Source organism: Microcebus murinus, chromosome 27, assembly GCF_040939455.1.
Source record: "Microcebus murinus isolate Inina chromosome 27, M.murinus_Inina_mat1.0, whole genome shotgun sequence".
Classification (NCBI taxonomy): Eukaryota; Metazoa; Chordata; class Mammalia; order Primates; family Cheirogaleidae; genus Microcebus; species Microcebus murinus.
Window position 1 is genome coordinate 2,116,978 of NC_134130.1, and position 17,637 is coordinate 2,134,614.

The 17,637-nt window shown below is 59.6% G+C and overlaps 2 protein-coding genes across 4 annotated transcripts; both read left to right on the top strand.

Annotated features, from left to right (window-relative positions):
* Nucleotides 1-2,068: 2,068 nt before the first annotated feature.
* On the top strand, nt 2,069-6,366 carry ZNF358 (zinc finger protein 358). 2 transcript variants are annotated; one of them, XM_012790739.3, is made up of 3 exons: nt 2,276-2,475; nt 3,868-3,965; nt 4,555-6,366. In XM_012790739.3, exon 3 carries the CDS (start codon nt 4,593-4,595, stop codon nt 6,294-6,296), a length of 1,704 nt encoding a protein of 567 aa, XP_012646193.2. In that variant the 5' UTR covers nt 2,276-2,475; nt 3,868-3,965; nt 4,555-4,592; the 3' UTR covers nt 6,297-6,366. The 2 variants fall into 2 exon arrangements, with proteins under 2 accessions (XP_075854225.1, XP_012646193.2); XM_075998110.1 differs by lacking the exons at nt 2,276-2,475; nt 3,868-3,965 and adding an exon at nt 2,069-2,215.
* A 2,081-nt stretch (nt 6,367-8,447) lies between these two features.
* Nucleotides 8,448-17,506, top strand: MCOLN1 (mucolipin TRP cation channel 1). Of its 2 annotated transcripts, XM_012790746.3 has the most exons (15): nt 8,448-8,618; nt 9,702-9,746; nt 10,465-10,670; nt 11,623-11,790; nt 11,867-12,032; nt 12,409-12,517; nt 12,758-12,854; nt 13,011-13,110; nt 13,231-13,337; nt 13,459-13,608; nt 13,705-13,806; nt 14,172-14,294; nt 15,233-15,448; nt 17,042-17,172; nt 17,279-17,506. In XM_012790746.3, exons 1-15 carry the CDS (start codon nt 8,588-8,590, stop codon nt 17,313-17,315), a joined length of 1,788 nt encoding a protein of 595 aa, XP_012646200.1. In that variant the 5' UTR covers nt 8,448-8,587; the 3' UTR covers nt 17,316-17,506. The 2 variants fall into 2 exon arrangements, with proteins under 2 accessions (XP_012646200.1, XP_012646201.1); XM_012790747.2 differs by lacking the exon at nt 9,702-9,746.
* The last annotated feature ends 131 nt before the right edge of the window (nt 17,507-17,637 follow it).

Sequence of the window (17,637 nt, forward strand, 5' to 3'; positions counted from 1 at the left end):
AGCTCAAGCCTCACATTGGAATTTAAGAAATATGCTGATTGGCCCATTTGAGTCACATGCCTAACCGTGAACCAATCGCTGTACCCAGAGGAATGGAATGCTGTGATTGGTTGGCCCTGCTCAGCCCATCTGTGGGTTACTTGGTTTCCCAAACCCCTGAGGATCACTGAATCAGGAGCCCACCCTTGCTGGACTGTCTTCTAACAACAGATCTGTGTCACACCCATCTTGCCCCCCGGTTACAATCTGGGTGATGGATGATCTGCTATTAATAATAGGCTCTTCCCAGCGACAGTGACTGTTACCTTTGTAGACAGGAACTCTTCGGTGTTTGGGAGTACCCTAGACTAGCATCAAGTGTCCCCTAATTCTCTGATAACCCCAATCTTATCTCTCGCCTCATTACCTCTCTCTTCTTCTAGCTTGGGGCAGAAATTTCGGCTCTGGCAATCCCACAAAATCAAGCAGATGTTACTTTCTTTCTAAGCTTTGGGAAGGAGAACATTCAAGAAGCTTGTGTGCTGGGCGTGGTGCCTCACACCTGTCATCCCAGCAGCCCAAGAGGGAGGATGGCTTGAGCTCAGGAGTTCGAGACCAACCTGAGCGAGAGCGAGACCCCACCCCGTCTCTACCAAAACTAAAAAAAAATTAAGCCAGGCATGGTGGCGCAGGCTGCAGTCCCAGCTACTCAGGAGGCTGAGACAAGAGGATCGCTTCAGCCCAGGAGTTTGAGGTTGCTGTGAGCTAGGCTGACCACCATGGTACTCTAGCTCGAGTGACAGAGCAAGACTCTGTCTCAAAACAAACAAAAAAACCCACCGCCTAGAGACCACCAGGAACACCCCTGTAGTCAAAAGAATCGAGGTTTATCTCGCTTGCTTCAGCGAGGACAGCATATTTGGGAACCACAGGGTGTCTTTATAAGGGGGAATTGGTGTCAGGGGAGCTTTTTATAGGATTTGGGCTTATGGTAGGTGGCTTTAAGGGAACTGGAAGCATTTCTAGGATGGTGTTGTCAGGAATCAGGGATCAAACTGGTGACTGGGTATTTCGGTGATTTATATCTCCAAGGTGGGAGGATGGAAATAGTCTTGGGATTGTCACTGGTAAGACACAGCAGTCGTTTGAGTCAGGAGAAAGGGATGTACATTCATTTTTGTGGCTGTAGAGTGTCCTTGTCATTATCTTGGTTCAGACATGGTCACAGAGTGGCCTTGTCTGATGATTGTTTATATCCTGGGCACATTGTGTATGATGTTCTGTGGCCCCGCTGCCAGGGGCCAGGACGGGTTTGTCACTTTGTCACTTTGTCACTCTCTCTCCGCAACTGGGACCTGCGTCTCCAGGTAAAGTTTGCCCAGAGCCCTTCCCAGCCCTGTCTAAGCTTCTCCAGACATCGTCACTTATCTCAGCCACCCGGAGCCCACCAGGGACCGCAGGGACCCACCACCCTCTGGGTCGGAGGCCCAAAGCACTAAGAGAGGGGCTCCCCAACGCCATTCCTTGGTGGGGGAGATTGTTAAAGGGTGTCACCCAGAAATGGGGGAGGGTCTCACCATCAAAAAAACAAAAAAAACAAAAAACAAAACCCACCAAACAAACAAAAATTGGAGAAATGTGGATTGAGCAGACAGGCCTGGTCTTAAACTGCAGGGCTTCTCAGGGGCTGATGCACGTGCGCGCGTCGCGAGTCTGCAAGGGCCAGAGCGTGCCTGGTGATTTTTGAACAAAGAGAGCAACTCCGCTGGCGCAATCGGTTAGCGCGCGGCGCTTCTGTGCACACAGATAGAATCAGAGACAAGGGCAGGAGGCCGAGACAGAGAGAGGGGCAGAGAGGGAAGGACAGGCAGGATCGGCGCCGGAGAGGGGCTGGCTCGGGCCCGGGGGCGGACGGAGGGGCCGGCCCGGGCGGCGCGGGCGGGGCGCGGCGCACACAAAGGCGCGGCCGGGGCGGCCGGGCCGGGACAAAGACTGGCCCGGGGGGCGGGGGCAGCGGCGATGGCGACGGCCGCGGCGGGCGCGGGCGAACTACAAGTCCCAGCAGCTCCCGCTGCGGCCCTCGGCCGGCCCCTCTCGCTCCCCGGGAGCGCCTGGCGGGGCCGCTGGGCCGAGGGGGCCGCCGGCGGGGCTGGCGGGCGGGGGGCTTCCTGCGGGTCCGGGGGGCGCCGGCGGCCGGCGCGGGCGCGGCGGGCCGGGCAGGGGCGAGGGGCACCGGGTGAGTGTCCCCGCGAGCGGGCCGGGGCCGGGCGGGGACCGGGCGGGGGCGGGTGGGGGGCCCGGGTGCGGGGCGCGGCCCGGGGCGACCTCTATTCGCCTCCAGCCCCGCGCGCTGCCGGCCCCGGCCTGGGCGATCGGGGTCGCGGGCGCGATCGGAGGGGACCCCTTGGCCCGCCGGCCTAGCGCGTCCATCCCGCCGCTGCGGCCTGGGGGTAGGGCCCCCGAGGCTGGGAGCCTTCCATCGGACCGGGTCCCTCGGTATTGTTCCCACCTCCCGCCTGGGCCTGGGGTCGGGAGTTCACGAGGCCCTTTCCTCAGGAGGGCCACCCAGGGGTCCCCTCCCCCTAGGACCCCAGGAAGGGGCCTAGCTATTGTTCCCCTCCCCCTCCAGTCTTGGGGTCTGGAGTTCTGGAAGACCCCCCAGGAGGTGATCCAGAGGGGTCCACCTGCTCCCAGGAACTTAGGAAGGACCCTAGTGATTTCTCCTCCCACCTTCCAGTTAGGAAATGGAAATTCAGGGGGCCCCTCCCTCTGGAAGCAATCCAAGGGCTTCTCTGCCCCTCAGGAACCCAGGGGGGGGGGGAACCCAGGTATCGCTCCCCCCACTCTCCAACTACAGGGTCTGGGTGGAGGAGACCAGCCAAGAACTCCGCTCTGTTTGCATAACTACGCCCGGCTATGGGGCTGTGGCTCAGTATGTCCCCCTCTCTGAAACGGGAGCCAGAGGTCCCCTCAACCCCAAGCACAGATGCACACCCAGCCATGGGCCGGGCAGCTCAAGCATCTCTGCAACAGGTCATGCCCAGGAGTCCCAGCTGTTGTCTTTCGCCCTGGCTGCCTGCCCCCAGCCATGACCCTGGCATCGAGCTCAGTTGGGAACCTTTCCTCCAGGAAGGAGCATGAGTGTGTTGGCACCATCCCTGTGCGCCGGCCGTGGGAGGACATAGTCTGTGTTTCCCCCAGTAACCCAGCAGGGTCCCCACATAGCGGGCAGAATTCACGATCTTCTCCGTGGGGCGCAGTTTAGCACGCACCTGGAGAGTCCCAGCTACTTGGGAGCTTGGGAGGCTGAGGCAGGAGGATCACTTGAGCCCAGACTGGGCAACATAGTGAGACCCCATCTCAAAAGAAAAAAAAAAAAAGAATTCAGGATCTTCTAGTCAATAGGGGATAAAAAACAAAACAGGGCCGGGCGCGGTGGCTCACGCCTGTAACCCTAGCTCTCTGGGAGGCTGAGGCGGGCGGATTGCTCGAGGTCAGGAGTTCAAAACCAGCCTGAGCAAGAGCGAGACCCCATCTCTACTATAAACAGAAAGAAATTAATTGGCCAACTAATATATATAGAAAAAATTAGCCGGGCATGGTGGCGCATGCCTGTAGTCCCAGCTACTCGGGAGGCTGAGGCAGGAGAATGGCTTGAGCCCAGGAGATTGAGGTTGCTGTGAGCTAGGCTGACGCCATGACACTCACTCTAGCCTGGGCAACAAAGTGAGACTCTGTCTCAAAAAAACAAAACAAAACAAAACAAAACAAATACACTGACAACTGTCCCCACCCTTCTGATTGCGGGGTCTGTTAGTTTCCTATCTACCCCTTCCAGCCAGGAGGGGTTCCCTACATCGTTCTCTCACACTTGTCCTCTGGCTTTAGGAAGGGGTTCTAGGTCCGAGAGAGAACACGGATGTTTTGACGCGTATTCCCACCCTGAGCTGTGAGGTCTGGAATTGAGGTTGTCTCCTGCCCAGAAGGCAAGCATTCCCCTCCCCCCGAGACCATGGTTTGCACCTGACTCCTGTCCCCAGCCACAGGTTCCAGAGCTCAGGATGCCACCTGTCTAGGAGGTGCCCAGAGGTCCCCCTCCCTACCAGGAACCCCCAAATCTGCCACCCCCAACGATGGGACAAGAATTCAGGCCACGTGCTCCGAAACACAGGAACTGCGACACCTCTCCTCTTCCCCATAAGGGGGGCCCCGTGGAGGGGCTCAGAATCGAGGACTGTCTCCTCCACAGGACCCCAGCCTCCCATGAGAGGAGCCCAGGATGCAGACAGGGGCAGAGCCATGGCGTTGGGCACTGGAGAGGTCTAGTGCCGGGTCCCATGACTTCCATCCAGGTTTGGGGCTGACAGGGGACGGTCCCACCATGCCCCGCCAGGGTCCCTGTACTCCCTGCCCTGGCTGGGGCCAGTCAGAAGTCTCCCTGAAGTTGGAGACAAGGGAGGGATCCATGTGTGTGCTTAGTAGTGGGTTCTGGGGGCATAGCCGTGCCCCCTGGCCCAAGAGGCGCCCCCTTCCTGAGAACCTACCTGCATCCAGCCTCTGTCCTCCCCCCTGCAGATCCTGCCCCAGAAGCCGCTGCCACTTCCGGGCCTGGGATGAGGCGCTCCGTCCTTGTAAGGAACCCCGGCCACAAAGGCCTGAGGGTGGTCTATGAAGAGCTTGACTCTGACTCAGAGGACCTGGACCCCAACCCCGAAGATCTGGACCCAGTGTCTGAAGACCCAGGGCCTGACCCGGAAGACCTCAACACTGTCTCAGAAGACGCCGACCCCAGCTATGAAGATCTGGAGCCCGTCTCCGAGGATGTGGACCCCGATGCCGACGCTCCGGGCTCTATCTTGGGCAACCGCGATTCTGAACCCCAAGACCCCGACCCCATGTCTTCGAGTTTCGACCTCGATCCTGATGTTATCGGCCCCGTACCCCTGGTTCTTGACCCTAACAGCGACACTCTCAGCCCCGCCGCTCCGGATGTGGACTCCCTTGAGTCCGACCTCACTGCCGCCCCCCAGGTCTTGGCCACCAGCCCCGCGGTGCTGTCCGCCCCTGCCAGCCCGCCCCGGCCCTTCTCCTGCCCCGACTGCGGGCGAGCCTTCCGCCGCAGCTCGGGGCTGAGCCAGCACCGCCGCACCCACAGCGGCGAGAAGCCGTACCGCTGCCCCGACTGCGGCAAGTCGTTCAGCCACGGCGCCACCCTGGCGCAGCACCGCGGCATCCACACGGGGGCCCGGCCGTACCAGTGCGCGGCGTGCGGCAAAGCCTTCGGGTGGCGCTCCACGCTGCTGAAGCACCGCTCCAGCCACAGCGGGGAGAAGCCGCACCACTGCCCGGTGTGCGGCAAAGCCTTCGGGCACGGCTCGCTGCTGGCGCAGCACCTGCGCACGCACGGTGGCCCGCGGCCCCACAAGTGCCCGGTGTGCGCCAAGGGCTTCGGCCAGGGCTCGGCGCTGCTCAAGCACCTGCGCACGCACACGGGCGAGCGGCCCTACCCCTGCCCGCAGTGCGGCAAGGCCTTCGGGCAGAGCTCGGCGCTGCTGCAGCACCAGCGCACGCACACGGCCGAGCGCCCCTACCGCTGTCCCCACTGCGGCAAGGCCTTCGGGCAGAGCTCCAACCTGCAGCACCACCTGCGCATCCACACGGGCGAGCGGCCCTACGCCTGCCCGCACTGCTCCAAGGCCTTCGGCCAGAGCTCGGCGCTGCTGCAGCACCTGCACGTGCACTCGGGCGAGCGGCCCTACCGCTGCCAGCTCTGCGGCAAGGCCTTCGGCCAAGCCTCCAGCCTCACCAAGCACAAGCGGGTGCACGAGGGCGCGGCCGCCGCTGCTGCCGCCGCTGCTGCTGCTGCTGCAGCAGCCGCCGCGGGCCTGGGCCTCGACCCTGACCTGAGCCCTGCATCCGGGATGAGGCCGGGGCAGGTCTCCCTCCTGGGTCCCCAGGCTGTCTCCGCGCTGGGCTCGGGTCTGGGCCTCAGCCCTGGCTCCAGCTCGGGCAGCCGCCCTGACCCTGGCTCTGTGCTGGGCACTGTCCCCAGTCCCAGCGCCAAGGCCCTCTCTAGCTCCAGATCCTCCCCCAGCCCTAATCCTGCGGAATCGCCTGACCCTAAGCCTGGGCACGATGCCGATCCTGACCTTGTGGCCAGCTCTGACCATGAATCTGACCCCAGCCCTAACCCCGATCCTGTGCCCAGCCCTGGCCCCTGCTCTCCCACCCTTGACACTACCAGCCCAGCCCTCCCTGCCGGCGAGAGTCCCGGGTGGGTGCAGGAGCAAGGGGCGCTGCTGGGGCCTGATGGCTGAAGGGGGCGCTGGCATCCAAGGGGCCCTGGGGGAGTTGTGTGCTGTGCAGTTAGTAAAATCCTCCCACTGCTTCCCGGCTCTGTGTCCTGGTTCGCCTTTTGCGCTTTCTTCCCCGATGCACAGCCCCTTCATCTGGAGTTGTAACCACGTGGCTGGGGCCAGCCAGAGTCTGGAGCCCAGTGTCCTGGCTTCCTTCTGGGGCCAGGAGCCACACCAGCCAGGCTTCCCAGCCTCCCCGATGAGGTCTCACACTGGTCCGTCTGCTCTGCAAACCTACCCCTACCCATTGCCCTTCAAAGCCAATGTAACAGGTGCACCACTGCACAGAAGGAAGCTGCTCGTTCATGCATTCAACAAACAGCTCTTGACTGCAGGGGTCTTCACGCTCACGGAGCTCACAACCTTGGTGGCTCACACCTGTAATCCTAGCGCCCTGGGAGGCTGAAGAGGGAGGATCGCCGGAGGTCAGGAGTTCAAGACCAGCCTGAGCAAGAGCAAGACCCTGTCTCTACCAAAAATAGAAAAGTTAGCCTGGTGTGGTGGCACATGCTTGTAGTCCCAGCTACTCTGGAGACCGAGGCAGGAGGATCGCTTGAGCCCACAAGTTTGAGGTTGCAGTGAGCTGTGATGATGCCACTGCACTCTACCCAGAGTGAGACTCTGTCTCCAAAAAAAAAAAAAAAATAATAAAGACTTCTGATTTAGATGGGGGGACAGCTTTCTCAAGGAAGGATTTTATAATCAGAATGACCACTAATTTAATAATCAGTACTGTTTGCCCACCCTTATGACCTGCTCTTGCATTGTCTCATTTAATTCTCTCAGCAGCCCCATGAGACAGGTACCCTCTGATGGAGTATCCCCATTTTCCAGATGAGGAAACCAGGGCACATGGAGTTTAAAGGACTCTGGAAGGTGTAGAGGTGGCAGTTGGCAGTGTCTAGATTTCTTTTTTATTTTAATTTTTGTTTTTAGAGATGGGACCTTGCTATGCTGTCCAGGCTGGTCTTGAACTCCTGTTCTCAAGTGATCCTTTGGCCTCAGCCTCCCAAAATGCTGGAATTACGGCCGAGCTACCAAACCTGTCCAGCACCTAGATTTAAAACCAAATTGCCCTCCAGAGTGTAGGTTCTTAATCATTATACTCCAGGGCAAGAGTATGCAAAGGCCCTGGGGCCACAGATGGGAGTAGATAGGGTCCAGGCCAGAGATCCCTGACCAATGGAGTTGGGGGATTTGCTTGTCATTTCAGAGCAATGGGAAGCCAAGGGCAGGTTCTGGTAGATGTGAATTATTCTTTGATGATGCTTCTAGCTGCTGAGTGGAGAACAGTGTGGATAGAAGTGGGATCAGGGAGGAGGTTGCTACAATGTTCCAAGCCAGAAATGTTGGAGGACTCTGGGCTGGGGGCCATAGGGGATAAGTCGTTCTATTTAGCACATAATTAGGAAGTTGGGTTTGCTGTTGGTCCTGATGAGGGGGACAGAAGGACATTCTGGGAGAAAGGAAGAAGGCAGCCTTAGGCCTTAGGGCGCGGTGGCTCATGCCTGTAGTAATCTCAGCACTCTGGGAGGCCGAGGCAGGAGGATCGCTGGAGCTCAGAAGTTCCAGGCCAGCCCGAGCAAGAGTGAGACCCCCGTCTCTACCAAAAATAGAAAAATTAGCCAGTCCTCGTGGCTCTAGCCTGTGGTCCTAGCCACTCGGCAGGCTGAGGCAGGAGAATCGCTTAAGCCCAGGAGTTGGAGGTTCCAGTGAGCTAGGCTGACGCCGCTGCATTACCCAGGACGACAGAATGAGGCTTTGTCTCAAAAGAAAAAAAGGCAGCCTTCAGATAGTATGCAGGGTCACGACCAGACACTGCGGAGGGTAAGGGGTCAAGCTCTGGACATCGAAGTCACGAGGCTGGCACCGGACGCGGGGCATGACAGGGAGCCAGGACGGAGCTCGCCAATTGCCAGGCTCAGAGCCAGCCCATCCACCCCGCAAACCCAGAGCCCGTCGGCGCTAGGACCTCGCGACCGCCTTCGACTCGCAGGGCGCCGGCGGAGGCACGCATGCGCACTGCTCCAGCAAAGGGGGAGGGTGCTGGTCGTCGTGGCCCGGGGGGCGGGGCCGGATCCGGTCACGTGGGGCCCAGGGTTCCCTGCTCACGTGACCGCAGCCCAGATCAGCTGACGCGGGTGGGTTTGAAGCGGCGCCGCGAGGGAGCGAGGCCGCGGTGACAGCGGCCGGGCGCTCCGACCCCGGCTGCCCCGCCGCGCCCGCCGGCGTCCTGCGCTCCGCGGCCCAGCATGGCAGCCCCGGCGGGCCGGCGCGGCTCAGGTGAGGGCGCGGGCGGCGCCGCGGGTCCCCGGCCGCAGGCGGCGGGCTGGCGGGCGGGCGGCCAGCTTCCCCGACCCGGGGCGGCGGGGCTCCCCGTCTCCCTCCTCTGCACTTCGGGGCTGACCTCTGAGCCCCCGGGTGGTGGACATACGCGCAGACGGCTTCTAGGACCTGGGCGGCGGTGGGCACCTGGTTCTCCGACCTCAGGTGGCGGGACACCTGTCATCCCCCTTCCCCAACCCAGGCTCTGCTCAGAGTCCTACACTTGGGCAGCGAGCGGCCGCCCGTCTCTCCCAGGATCTCCCCTGCGAGCCTGGGTTCCGAGTGCACAACTTTGCAGGAGCCCAGACAGCGGGCGGCAGCATTTCCAGCCCGCACGTGAGGCTCCCAGGTTTCCCTTCCCGGTTCCGGGAGGCAAAGGCTCAGGGAATAACGTCAGGCGAAGAGCTGCAGGCACTAGATTTCCTTCGGGCAGATAACTCAATTTCAGATCTCCAAACCCATGCTAGCTCCGCCTTGTTAAACGCAAGCTTCCAGGCCCTGCGGATGTCACCTCTCACTGGAGAGGCTAGAGGAAGACCCCTGGTGTTGGCTTCCCCTTCTGGAGGTAGCTGGGGACACCTACCCGATAGGTGCACCCGCCGGTAGGGTCTGGGCTGTGTTAGCTGTGATCCCAGTTTGGGAGGCAGAGCCCGCCCTCCAGCTTCTCTTGGGACTGACTCGTAAACAGCCACAGCGTCCAAGTTGCAAAGGGAGGGGCCCGCTCTGCAGTGGAGGTTCTGACAGCGTCCAGTTTTTCTGGCAGCTTTGCCAGGCAGGGGGCCGGGCCCTGGAAAGTCGCCCGGCTCTCCTAGGGGTGTGTGTGTCAGGGACAGTCCTTGGGCTGCCACGACTGGCTGTGACTCTAGCAGTTGGGGAAACCGTGGATCTTCCTCTTAGGCTTGACGGGAGAAACAGTGATTGGAGCAGCTTCTGTTTGCTGAAGAATTATTGAGGTCTTCCCCTGCTTTCTCTCGGAATTCTCAGAGCAGCCTCAGGGGCTCAGCCTAGGGGTGGGTAGACTTTTTGATTTCTACTTTTCAGATGAGGAGACGGAGGCATCTGTGTCACCCCGCTGGGAAGTGGCAGGTCTGGGATTTGATCCTAGGGCTGTGTGATTGCCTGAAGCTGGTGGCCTTCTGAAAGATAAATTGAGTCTTCAGTAATTGTGTTCCGTTATTAGTACTGTTACTGGTCACCCCTAGCCTGTGGCTAGCGAGGGGGTCAGCTGATGGGCGAAGCTGTGATGAGTGCAAGGTCATACGTGGGGTCTTTGTCCAGAAAAAAACTGGAATGTGGGCTGAGCTCTGTGCTCTTGCCTGGAGGCAAGAATTGGGCCAAGCCCGGGAGCCTTGAATGCCCTGTGACAAGCCAGTGGAAACACTTCATTATCTCCCCACTAATCAACAACAGGACCGTGGATGGAATGTTCTGATAGTCACTGTGTACCAGCCCCTGTGATAAATGCTTTGTAAGCATCCAATCCTCAACTTTCCCATGGGAGATGATTATTGCCCATTTTGCAGATGAGGAAACTGAGGCTCAGGGAGGCCGCGTGTCCTGTCCAGGCCAGGGAGCAGCAGAGGCCGGAATCAGCTGAGGCCCTTTTGCCTCTCAAACCCAGCTGTAAAACCTCTGAGCAGTACTGCTGCACGTGTCCATACAGTGTTGCAAATTTCCTGGTTTCCCTTAGACCTCTCAAAGGTCTTCCGTGGCAGGAGCGTGGGGCGGTGGGGAGAGTTCCTATGCTTCGTCCCCTGTTGCGGGGACCCGGCATGGTCCCCAGCTTCCTCTCCCATTCCTGCAGAGACCGAGCGGCTTCTAACCCCTAACGCTGGATATGGGACCCAGGTGGGGGCTTCACCGGCCCCTCCGACCCCCCCAGAAGAGGAGGACCTCCGTCGTCGCCTCAAGTACTTTTTCATGAGTCCCTGTGACAAGTTTCGGGCCAAGGGCCGCAAGCCCTGCAAACTGATGCTGCAGGTGGTGAAGATCCTGGTGGTCACTGTGCAGGTGAGACCAGCCCGGCGGGGGCCCCAGTAGGGTGGTGCGTGTGGCCGCTGTTCTCCTTGAAGGAGACAGTCTTGGAATGGCACCCTGGTTCTGGCTCCTCACAGCAGCATGACAATGCCAATGGCAGTGACCGGTCAGGAAGCCATCTGTGTGTATAGTGTAGCTCCCTGTAGGCTCAGTGGCACCCTTCGAGGTCCTGGCAACTGCTGTTACCCACTTTGTGTAGATGCAGCCACTGAGGCTCAGAGAGACTAAGGGACTTGTCCAAGGTCACACAGCAACTGGGGGAGCTGGGATTCAAACCAGGCAATCCGATGCCATGTTGACCTGAGCCTGGCCTGGGAGTCTCCCTCTCTCATGCCAGGCCCTGTGCTGGGCTATGAATCAGACCCAGCCACCCTCCTAAGTTCTTGCTTTCGATCTCAGGCGGTGACTTTAGGCCTGTTACTGTGACTCTAATTTCCCCTTAGTCACAGGGGCACCGTCATGGTACTCACCCTGCAGGTGTGGCTTTCACACAGAATCCAGAATCCAGTGAGCAGTTAATGATCATTTTTAAAAGTTAGCTTTTTTGAGACAGAATTTCACTCTGTCACCTGGGCTGGAATGCAGTGGCATCATCATAGCTCACCACAACCTCAAACTCCTGGGCTCAGGCGATCCTTCTGCCTCAGCCTTCTGAGTAGCTGGGACTACAAGCATGCGCCACCATGCCTGGCTAATTTTTAAAATTTTTTGTAGAGACGGTCTTGCTATGTTGCCCAGGCTAAATTAACTGCTGCTATGAGATACACAGGACCGCACTCTGTGTTGGCTGTCGGGGACATAACGGTGGGTGTGGCGTGGAGCTGATTAATGTCCCTAGGGTCCTGCCTTGCCTCTGACTCCATCCACCTGTGCCCTCAGTGAGGCCCCATCCCCGAAGTGCCAGTCTCCCCTGCCCTCTCTCCAGCTCATCCTGTTCGGGCTCAGCAATCAGCTAGCAGTGACATTCCGAGAGGAAAACACCATCGCCTTCCGACACCTCTTCCTGCTGGGCTACTCAGACGGGGCAGATGACACCTTCGCCGCCTACACGCAGGAGCAGCTCTACCAAGCCATCTTCCACGCCGTGGACCAGGTGCGCTGGGCAGGCACAGGTGGGCACGGGGCAGGGGGTGGGCAGAGCTGATGGCTGTCCCCTGCTCTCCCCACAGTACCTGATGCTGCCGGACGTGTCGCTGGGCCGGTACGCCTACGTCCGGGGCGGGGGTGGCCCTTGGGCCAATGGCTCAGCGCTGGCTCTCTGCCAGCGGTACTACCTCCATGGCCACGTGGACCCAGCCAATGACACCTTTGACATTGACCCAATGGTGGTCACTGGTGAGTGGTCAGGGCGGGGCTTAGCTGTTCAGAGCTTAAAATCACGGGCTGCGACTGTCACCGATCCGTGAGATGGGGCTGTCATGATCATTAATGATTTGATGTCTGCTTAGTTCCGTGCTTGCCGTGCAGAAGGTACCAGGCATTATTTTTTAATATCATTTCATTCACCGAGCATTTGGGGCACCCACGGAGTGCCAGGCCCTGGGGTCTCCGCAGGGAGTGAGACAGACCAGGCCCTGCGATGAGAAAAAAAGGGCAAATGTTTAAGCACAAAGTGGGAAGTGGAGGAGGGCAGAAGGCTGCCGGGGACTCCGGGGAGACCAGCCTGGCCTCCCCCGCCCCCTGAGGCCCTTCCCTGGCTCCCTGTCCTCAGAGTGCATCCTGGTGGACCCCCCCGAGCGACTCCCCCCACCCCCCAGTGATGATCTCGCCCTCTTGGATGGCAGCTCCAGTTACAAGAACCTCACGCTCAAATTCCACAAGTACTGCCTGCTTGCTCGAGGGAGCCCCCGGGGAGGGGGAGGAGGGCAGGGTGCCAGGCATTGTCACCCCCAGTAGCCACTTCCCCACAGGCAGGGGAAGGGGCCCCGCCACACTGGCACCTGCTATGTTAGCACTTCCCCTGCCAGCTGCAGAGTCAGCTCAGGCCTGGGGCCCTGGTGCCCCGGGACTGGGAGGGAACCTCCAGAGCCCCCTGCGCCTCACCTGAGCGTCCCCCGTAGGCTGATCAACGTCACCATCAGCTTCCAGCTGAAGACCATCAACCTGCAAAGCCTCATCAACAATGAGATCCCAGACTGCTACACCTTCAGCGTCCTGGTGAGGACCCTCGGGGCATCCAGGGAGCACTGGCCGAGGGCACGTGTTGGGGGAGAGGCAGGGGAAGCCAGGCTGGCTCAGGACGGGCCATGTGTCACTCGTGTCCGGGGACCTGGAGCTGCCGAGGTTTACTCTGCCCTCTCCTGCCCCCACCAGATCACGTTTGACAATAAAGCGCACAGTGGGCGTGTCCCCATCAGCCTGGAGACCCAGGCCCACATCCAGGAGTGTAAGCACCCCAGTGTCTCCAGGCACGGTGAGCCCCCAAGCCCCGGACTGGGGTCCTGACTCACCCCGAGTTAGCCCTGAGCCCACCGATCAGTTAGAACCAGCCTGGCCGCCCCAGGCTCTGTGCCAGTATTGTCCCTCCCCGCAGGAGACAACAGCTTCCGGCTCCTGTTTGACGTGGTCGTCATCCTCACCTGCTCGCTGTCCTTCCTGCTGTGCGCGCGCTCGCTGCTGCGCGGCTTCCTGCTGCAGAACGTGAGGGCCCAGTGTCCCCTGTGCCACCAGTGCCCGCTGCGCCCGGCTCTGGGCTGACAGAGACCGGGGGTTTCGAGGGTCCCGTGCCCGCGCAGGCCCTCGTCTCTCTTTCCCCCTGCAGGAGTTCGTGGGGTTCATGTGGCAGCACCGGGGGCGGGTGATCAGCCTGTGGGAGCGGCTGGAATTCGTCAACGGCTGGTACATCCTGCTGGTCACCAGCGATGTGCTCACCATCTCGGGCACCATCATGAAGATTGGCATCGAGGCCAAGGTGGGTCCCGCCCACGCCCCACCCTGGCCCCTCTGCCCCTCCCGCGTGGGGCCTTGTGCTCCCCGCCAGGTGGGGTGACGATGCTCCCGTCCCCAGAACCTGGCGAGCTACGACGTGTGCAGCATCCTCCTGGGCACCTCGACGCTGCTCGTGTGGGTCGGCGTCATCCGCTACCTGACCTTCTTCCACAAGTACAACGTGAGTCTCACGCACGCACGCAGGCGGGGCCTGGACCGGGATGCGTCAGGGCCTCCACGTGCCGCCCCGTGTCCCCCCCCAAACCAAATCCGCACACACAGCACTCACCAGCCACCGCCGACAGCCTGTTGCAGGCCTCTTCCTCGTACCTGCCCACCAGACAGACCTGTCACTGCACCCGGGCAGGGCCACGAGAGCCTTCCCGCTTGCACCCACCCAGCCAAGTCCAGCCATGGGGTGTCTCCAAAGCCCCTGGGGACAGCCCCGCCCCTTCGGAGCTCCCAGCAGCTCCCATGGCCACCCCCGCTGTGCCCTCAGCGATGACTTGCCACGCCCTCAGTGTGACCCCCTCTGCCCCGCCACAGATTCTCATTGCCACACTGCGGGTGGCCCTGCCCAGCGTCATGCGCTTCTGCTGCTGTGTGGCCGTCATCTACCTGGGCTACTGCTTCTGTGGCTGGATCGTGTTGGGGCCCTATCACGTGAAGGTAGGGGCCACCAGGGAGGGTCCCTGGCTCCCCAAGCCGTCTGATCCCTGGGTCTCTCCAGATCTGATCACACTGAGTCAGACCCACCTCAACCCCTGGGGCCTGACCAGCCCGTCTGGAGCAGTTTTGCCATCTGACCCTGACATTGACCCTGTGACTTTGTCAATTTTTTTTTTTTTTTTTTTTTTGAGACAGAGTCTCGCTTTGTTGCCCAGGCTAGAGTGAGTGCCGTGGCGTCAGCCTCGCTCACAGCAACCTCAAACTCCTGGGCTCAAGCAATCCTCCTGCCTCAGCCTCCCGAGTAGCTGGGACTACAGGCACGTGCCACCATGCCCGGCTAATTTTTTCTCTATATATTAGTTGGCCAATTAATTTCTTTCTATTTATAGTAGAGACGGGGCCTCGCTCTTGCTCAGGCTGGTTTCAAACTCCTTACCTTGAGCAATCCACCCGCCTCAGCCTCCCAGAGTGCTAGGATTATAGGCATGAGTGACTTTGTCATTGACGTCATGACTCTTAGGTGACCTATCGTGACTGCTGGTACTTTAACACTGTCTACTTTAACCCTTGGCAACCCTGACATTGACCCTATGAACTTGTTATTGACACAGTGACCTCTAGATGACCCCCTGGTGACTTGTTGGTACTCTGTGCACTGTCCCCTTTGGCCTTTGGTGACCCTGACATTGACCTTGTGACTTTATATCATTATCACAGTTGCTGATGGCCCTCTCTTGACCTGAGTTACTCTATCTACGGCTCTATCTCCCTAGACCTATAGGTCTGCCCTGTGACCTTGTTGTTGACCCTGGCACCTCACCATTGCCATGGTGACCCTCAGCTGGCCCCATCATGGCTGCTGACCTCCAGGGGCCCTGCCCTGGCCACAGCCCCCGGCCGTGCCCACAGCTGCCTCTGACCCCTCTGCCCCACCGCAGTTCCGCTCGCTGTCCATGGTGTCGGAGTGCCTGTTCTCGCTCATCAACGGGGACGACATGTTCGTGACATTCGCGGCGATGCAGGCCCAGCAGGGCCGCAGCAGCCTGGTCTGGCTCTTCTCCCAGCTCTACCTCTACTCCTTCATCAGCCTCTTCATCTACATGGTGCTCAGCCTGTTCATCGCGCTCATCACCGGCGCCTATGACACCATCAAGGTCAGTCGCGTGGGGCCATGCGCCCCTCCTCCCTGTCTCCACAGAGCTCCCACACGCGTGCACGCATGACCCCGAGCTTGGGCTCCAGGTCCCTTGGCATCAGCCACGAAGGGGTCTTGGGGACACCTACAGCAGGGTGAGCCTGGGAGACCCAGGGAGAGAATAGGGGAGACCCTGCAAAGCCAAAAAGAGGGTGACCTGGAACAGTAGATTTCCTGCACCCTGCAGGGCTCAGGGGAGAGAAAGGAGACAGAGTGGGATGTGGGGGTCGCAGGGAGACAGGACTCTTTCAGCAAACAAAATCCAGGACCAGGCTCTGTGCTGGGCTCTGGGCATCCGGGGAAATGGGGTGTACATGGTCTGTCCAAAGCCAGCGGGCAAGATGGATGATACAGGAATGGACACATCATGACCAATGCCGACTGGTGAGAGGTATGAAGGAAGAGTGGAAGGTTACAGAGGGACCCCTGCTTTAGACTGGTATTAGGGTGGCTCCAGGAAAGTTTCTGGAATGTTCTGTCCACTACTAAATTCTAGACACGTGACTATTTACATTTTGATTTTAATTCAGATGAGATATACTATTTTTTTTTTTGAGACAGAGTCTCACTTTGTCACCCAAGCTAGAGTGAGTGCCGTGGCATCAGCTTCGCTCACAGCAACCTCAAACTCCTGGGCTCAAGGAATCCTCCTGCCTCAGCCTCCCGAGTAGCTGGGACTACAGGCATGCGCCACCATGCCCGGCTAATTTTATATATATATTAGCTGGCCAATTAATTTCTTTCTATTTATAGTAGAGACGGCGTCTTGCTCTTGCTCAGGGTGTTTTCAAACTCCTAACCTCGAGCAATCCGCCCGCCTCGGCCTCCCAGAGTGCTAGGATTACAGGCGTGAGCCTCTGTGCCCAGCCGATGAGATATACTTACAAATTCAGTTCCTAACTTGCACCATCCACATATCAGGGGCACGAAAGCCAGTGTGGCTAGTGGGTACCCCATTGGACAGCAGAGAGTTCTAGATTGAAGAGATGGGAGCCCAAGGGAAGGAGCAGCCAAGGCAAAGTCCTGGTAGCTGGAAAAGACTTGGAGAAAAGATGGTGGCTCCTTGAGGTTGAGAGGAGAGGCTCTGCTGGAAGGCTCTTCTGCATCCTATGTCCCTGGCAGATGTGTGCGCCCCCTTTCCCCGTGAGTGGATTCGAGCATTGCCACGGACATGTTCCTGTTACTCAGTCCCTCAGAGCCACCTCGGGTCTTGCTCTAGCACTTAGGTATCACACACACGCAGCAGCTTAGGTCCGGCTGCCACAGCTGTCAAGGTGCACCCAGCTCGTGTCAGGCCCGGATATAGGTGCTGAGGGCACCAGGCTGATGCAGATGCAGTATGTGTCCATGCTCCTGGGTCAGGGAGGGTCTCCCTGTGGAAGCAAACCAAGAGGAACAGCAAGTGCAAAGGCCCAGGGGTGGAATCCTCCCCTGCCGTCTGTCATCAGAAGAACAGAGGAGAGATCCAGGTGGCTGGAGGGGAGGGCAGACCGCAAGGCCCTTGGAGGTGGGGGCTGCTCTCAGGGCAGGCCTGCTGGCATGTCTCCCCCAGCACCCGGACGGCTCAGGCGCCGAGAAGAGCGAGCTCCAGGCCTACATCGCACAGTGCCAGGACAGCCCCACCTCGGGCAAGTTCCGCAGGGGGAGCGGCTCGGCCTGCAGCCTCCTCTGCTGCTGTGGCAGGTTCGAGTCCAAGTCTGGGGTCTGTTCCAGGATGGAGGGTGGGGGATGGGGAAAGAGTGCGGGCCAGAGAGAACTGATGCCCCTGTTCCTTGCCTCCCTCCTCCAGGGACACCTTGGAAGAGCATTCGCTGCTGGTGAACTGACTCCACCACGACTGCCACTGGACATTAACCCCCAGACTGCTGGGACCCCTGCTTATTTATTTTTAGGGTTTGCATTACAGGATTGGCTCCCTGCCATGCCCTGGGGAGGGCCTAGGCCAGTCGGGTCGGACCCTTGGGGACCGGGTAGGGGGACAGGGATGGGGTGGGTGTTAAATAAAAGGGAAAATACACGTGTGGTTCTCATTTCTAGCGGGAGGGGCCGTCCTTGCGCCTACAGGGCTGTGACCCCTTTAAGGTGCTGCCACACTCCGCATGGCAGGCTCCGCGCGACCTTCTCAGCATGGCGGGGGGCGGGGCTGCG

Bases quoted from the DNA above. Each gene is read 5' to 3' on its own strand.
- ZNF358 (XM_075998110.1), top strand. From the start codon at position 4,593: ATGAGGCGCTCCGTCCTTGTAAGGAACCCCGGCCACAAAGGCCTGAGG.
- MCOLN1 (XM_012790746.3), top strand. From the start codon at position 8,588: ATGGCAGCCCCGGCGGGCCGGCGCGGCTCAG. The intron at 13,111-13,230 runs GTGAGCCCCCAA...CCCTCCCCGCAG, and splicing joins CCCCAGTGTCTCCAGGCACG to GAGACAACAGCTTCCGGCTC. The intron at 14,295-15,232 runs GTAGGGGCCACC...GCCCCACCGCAG, and splicing joins TGGGGCCCTATCACGTGAAG to TTCCGCTCGCTGTCCATGGT.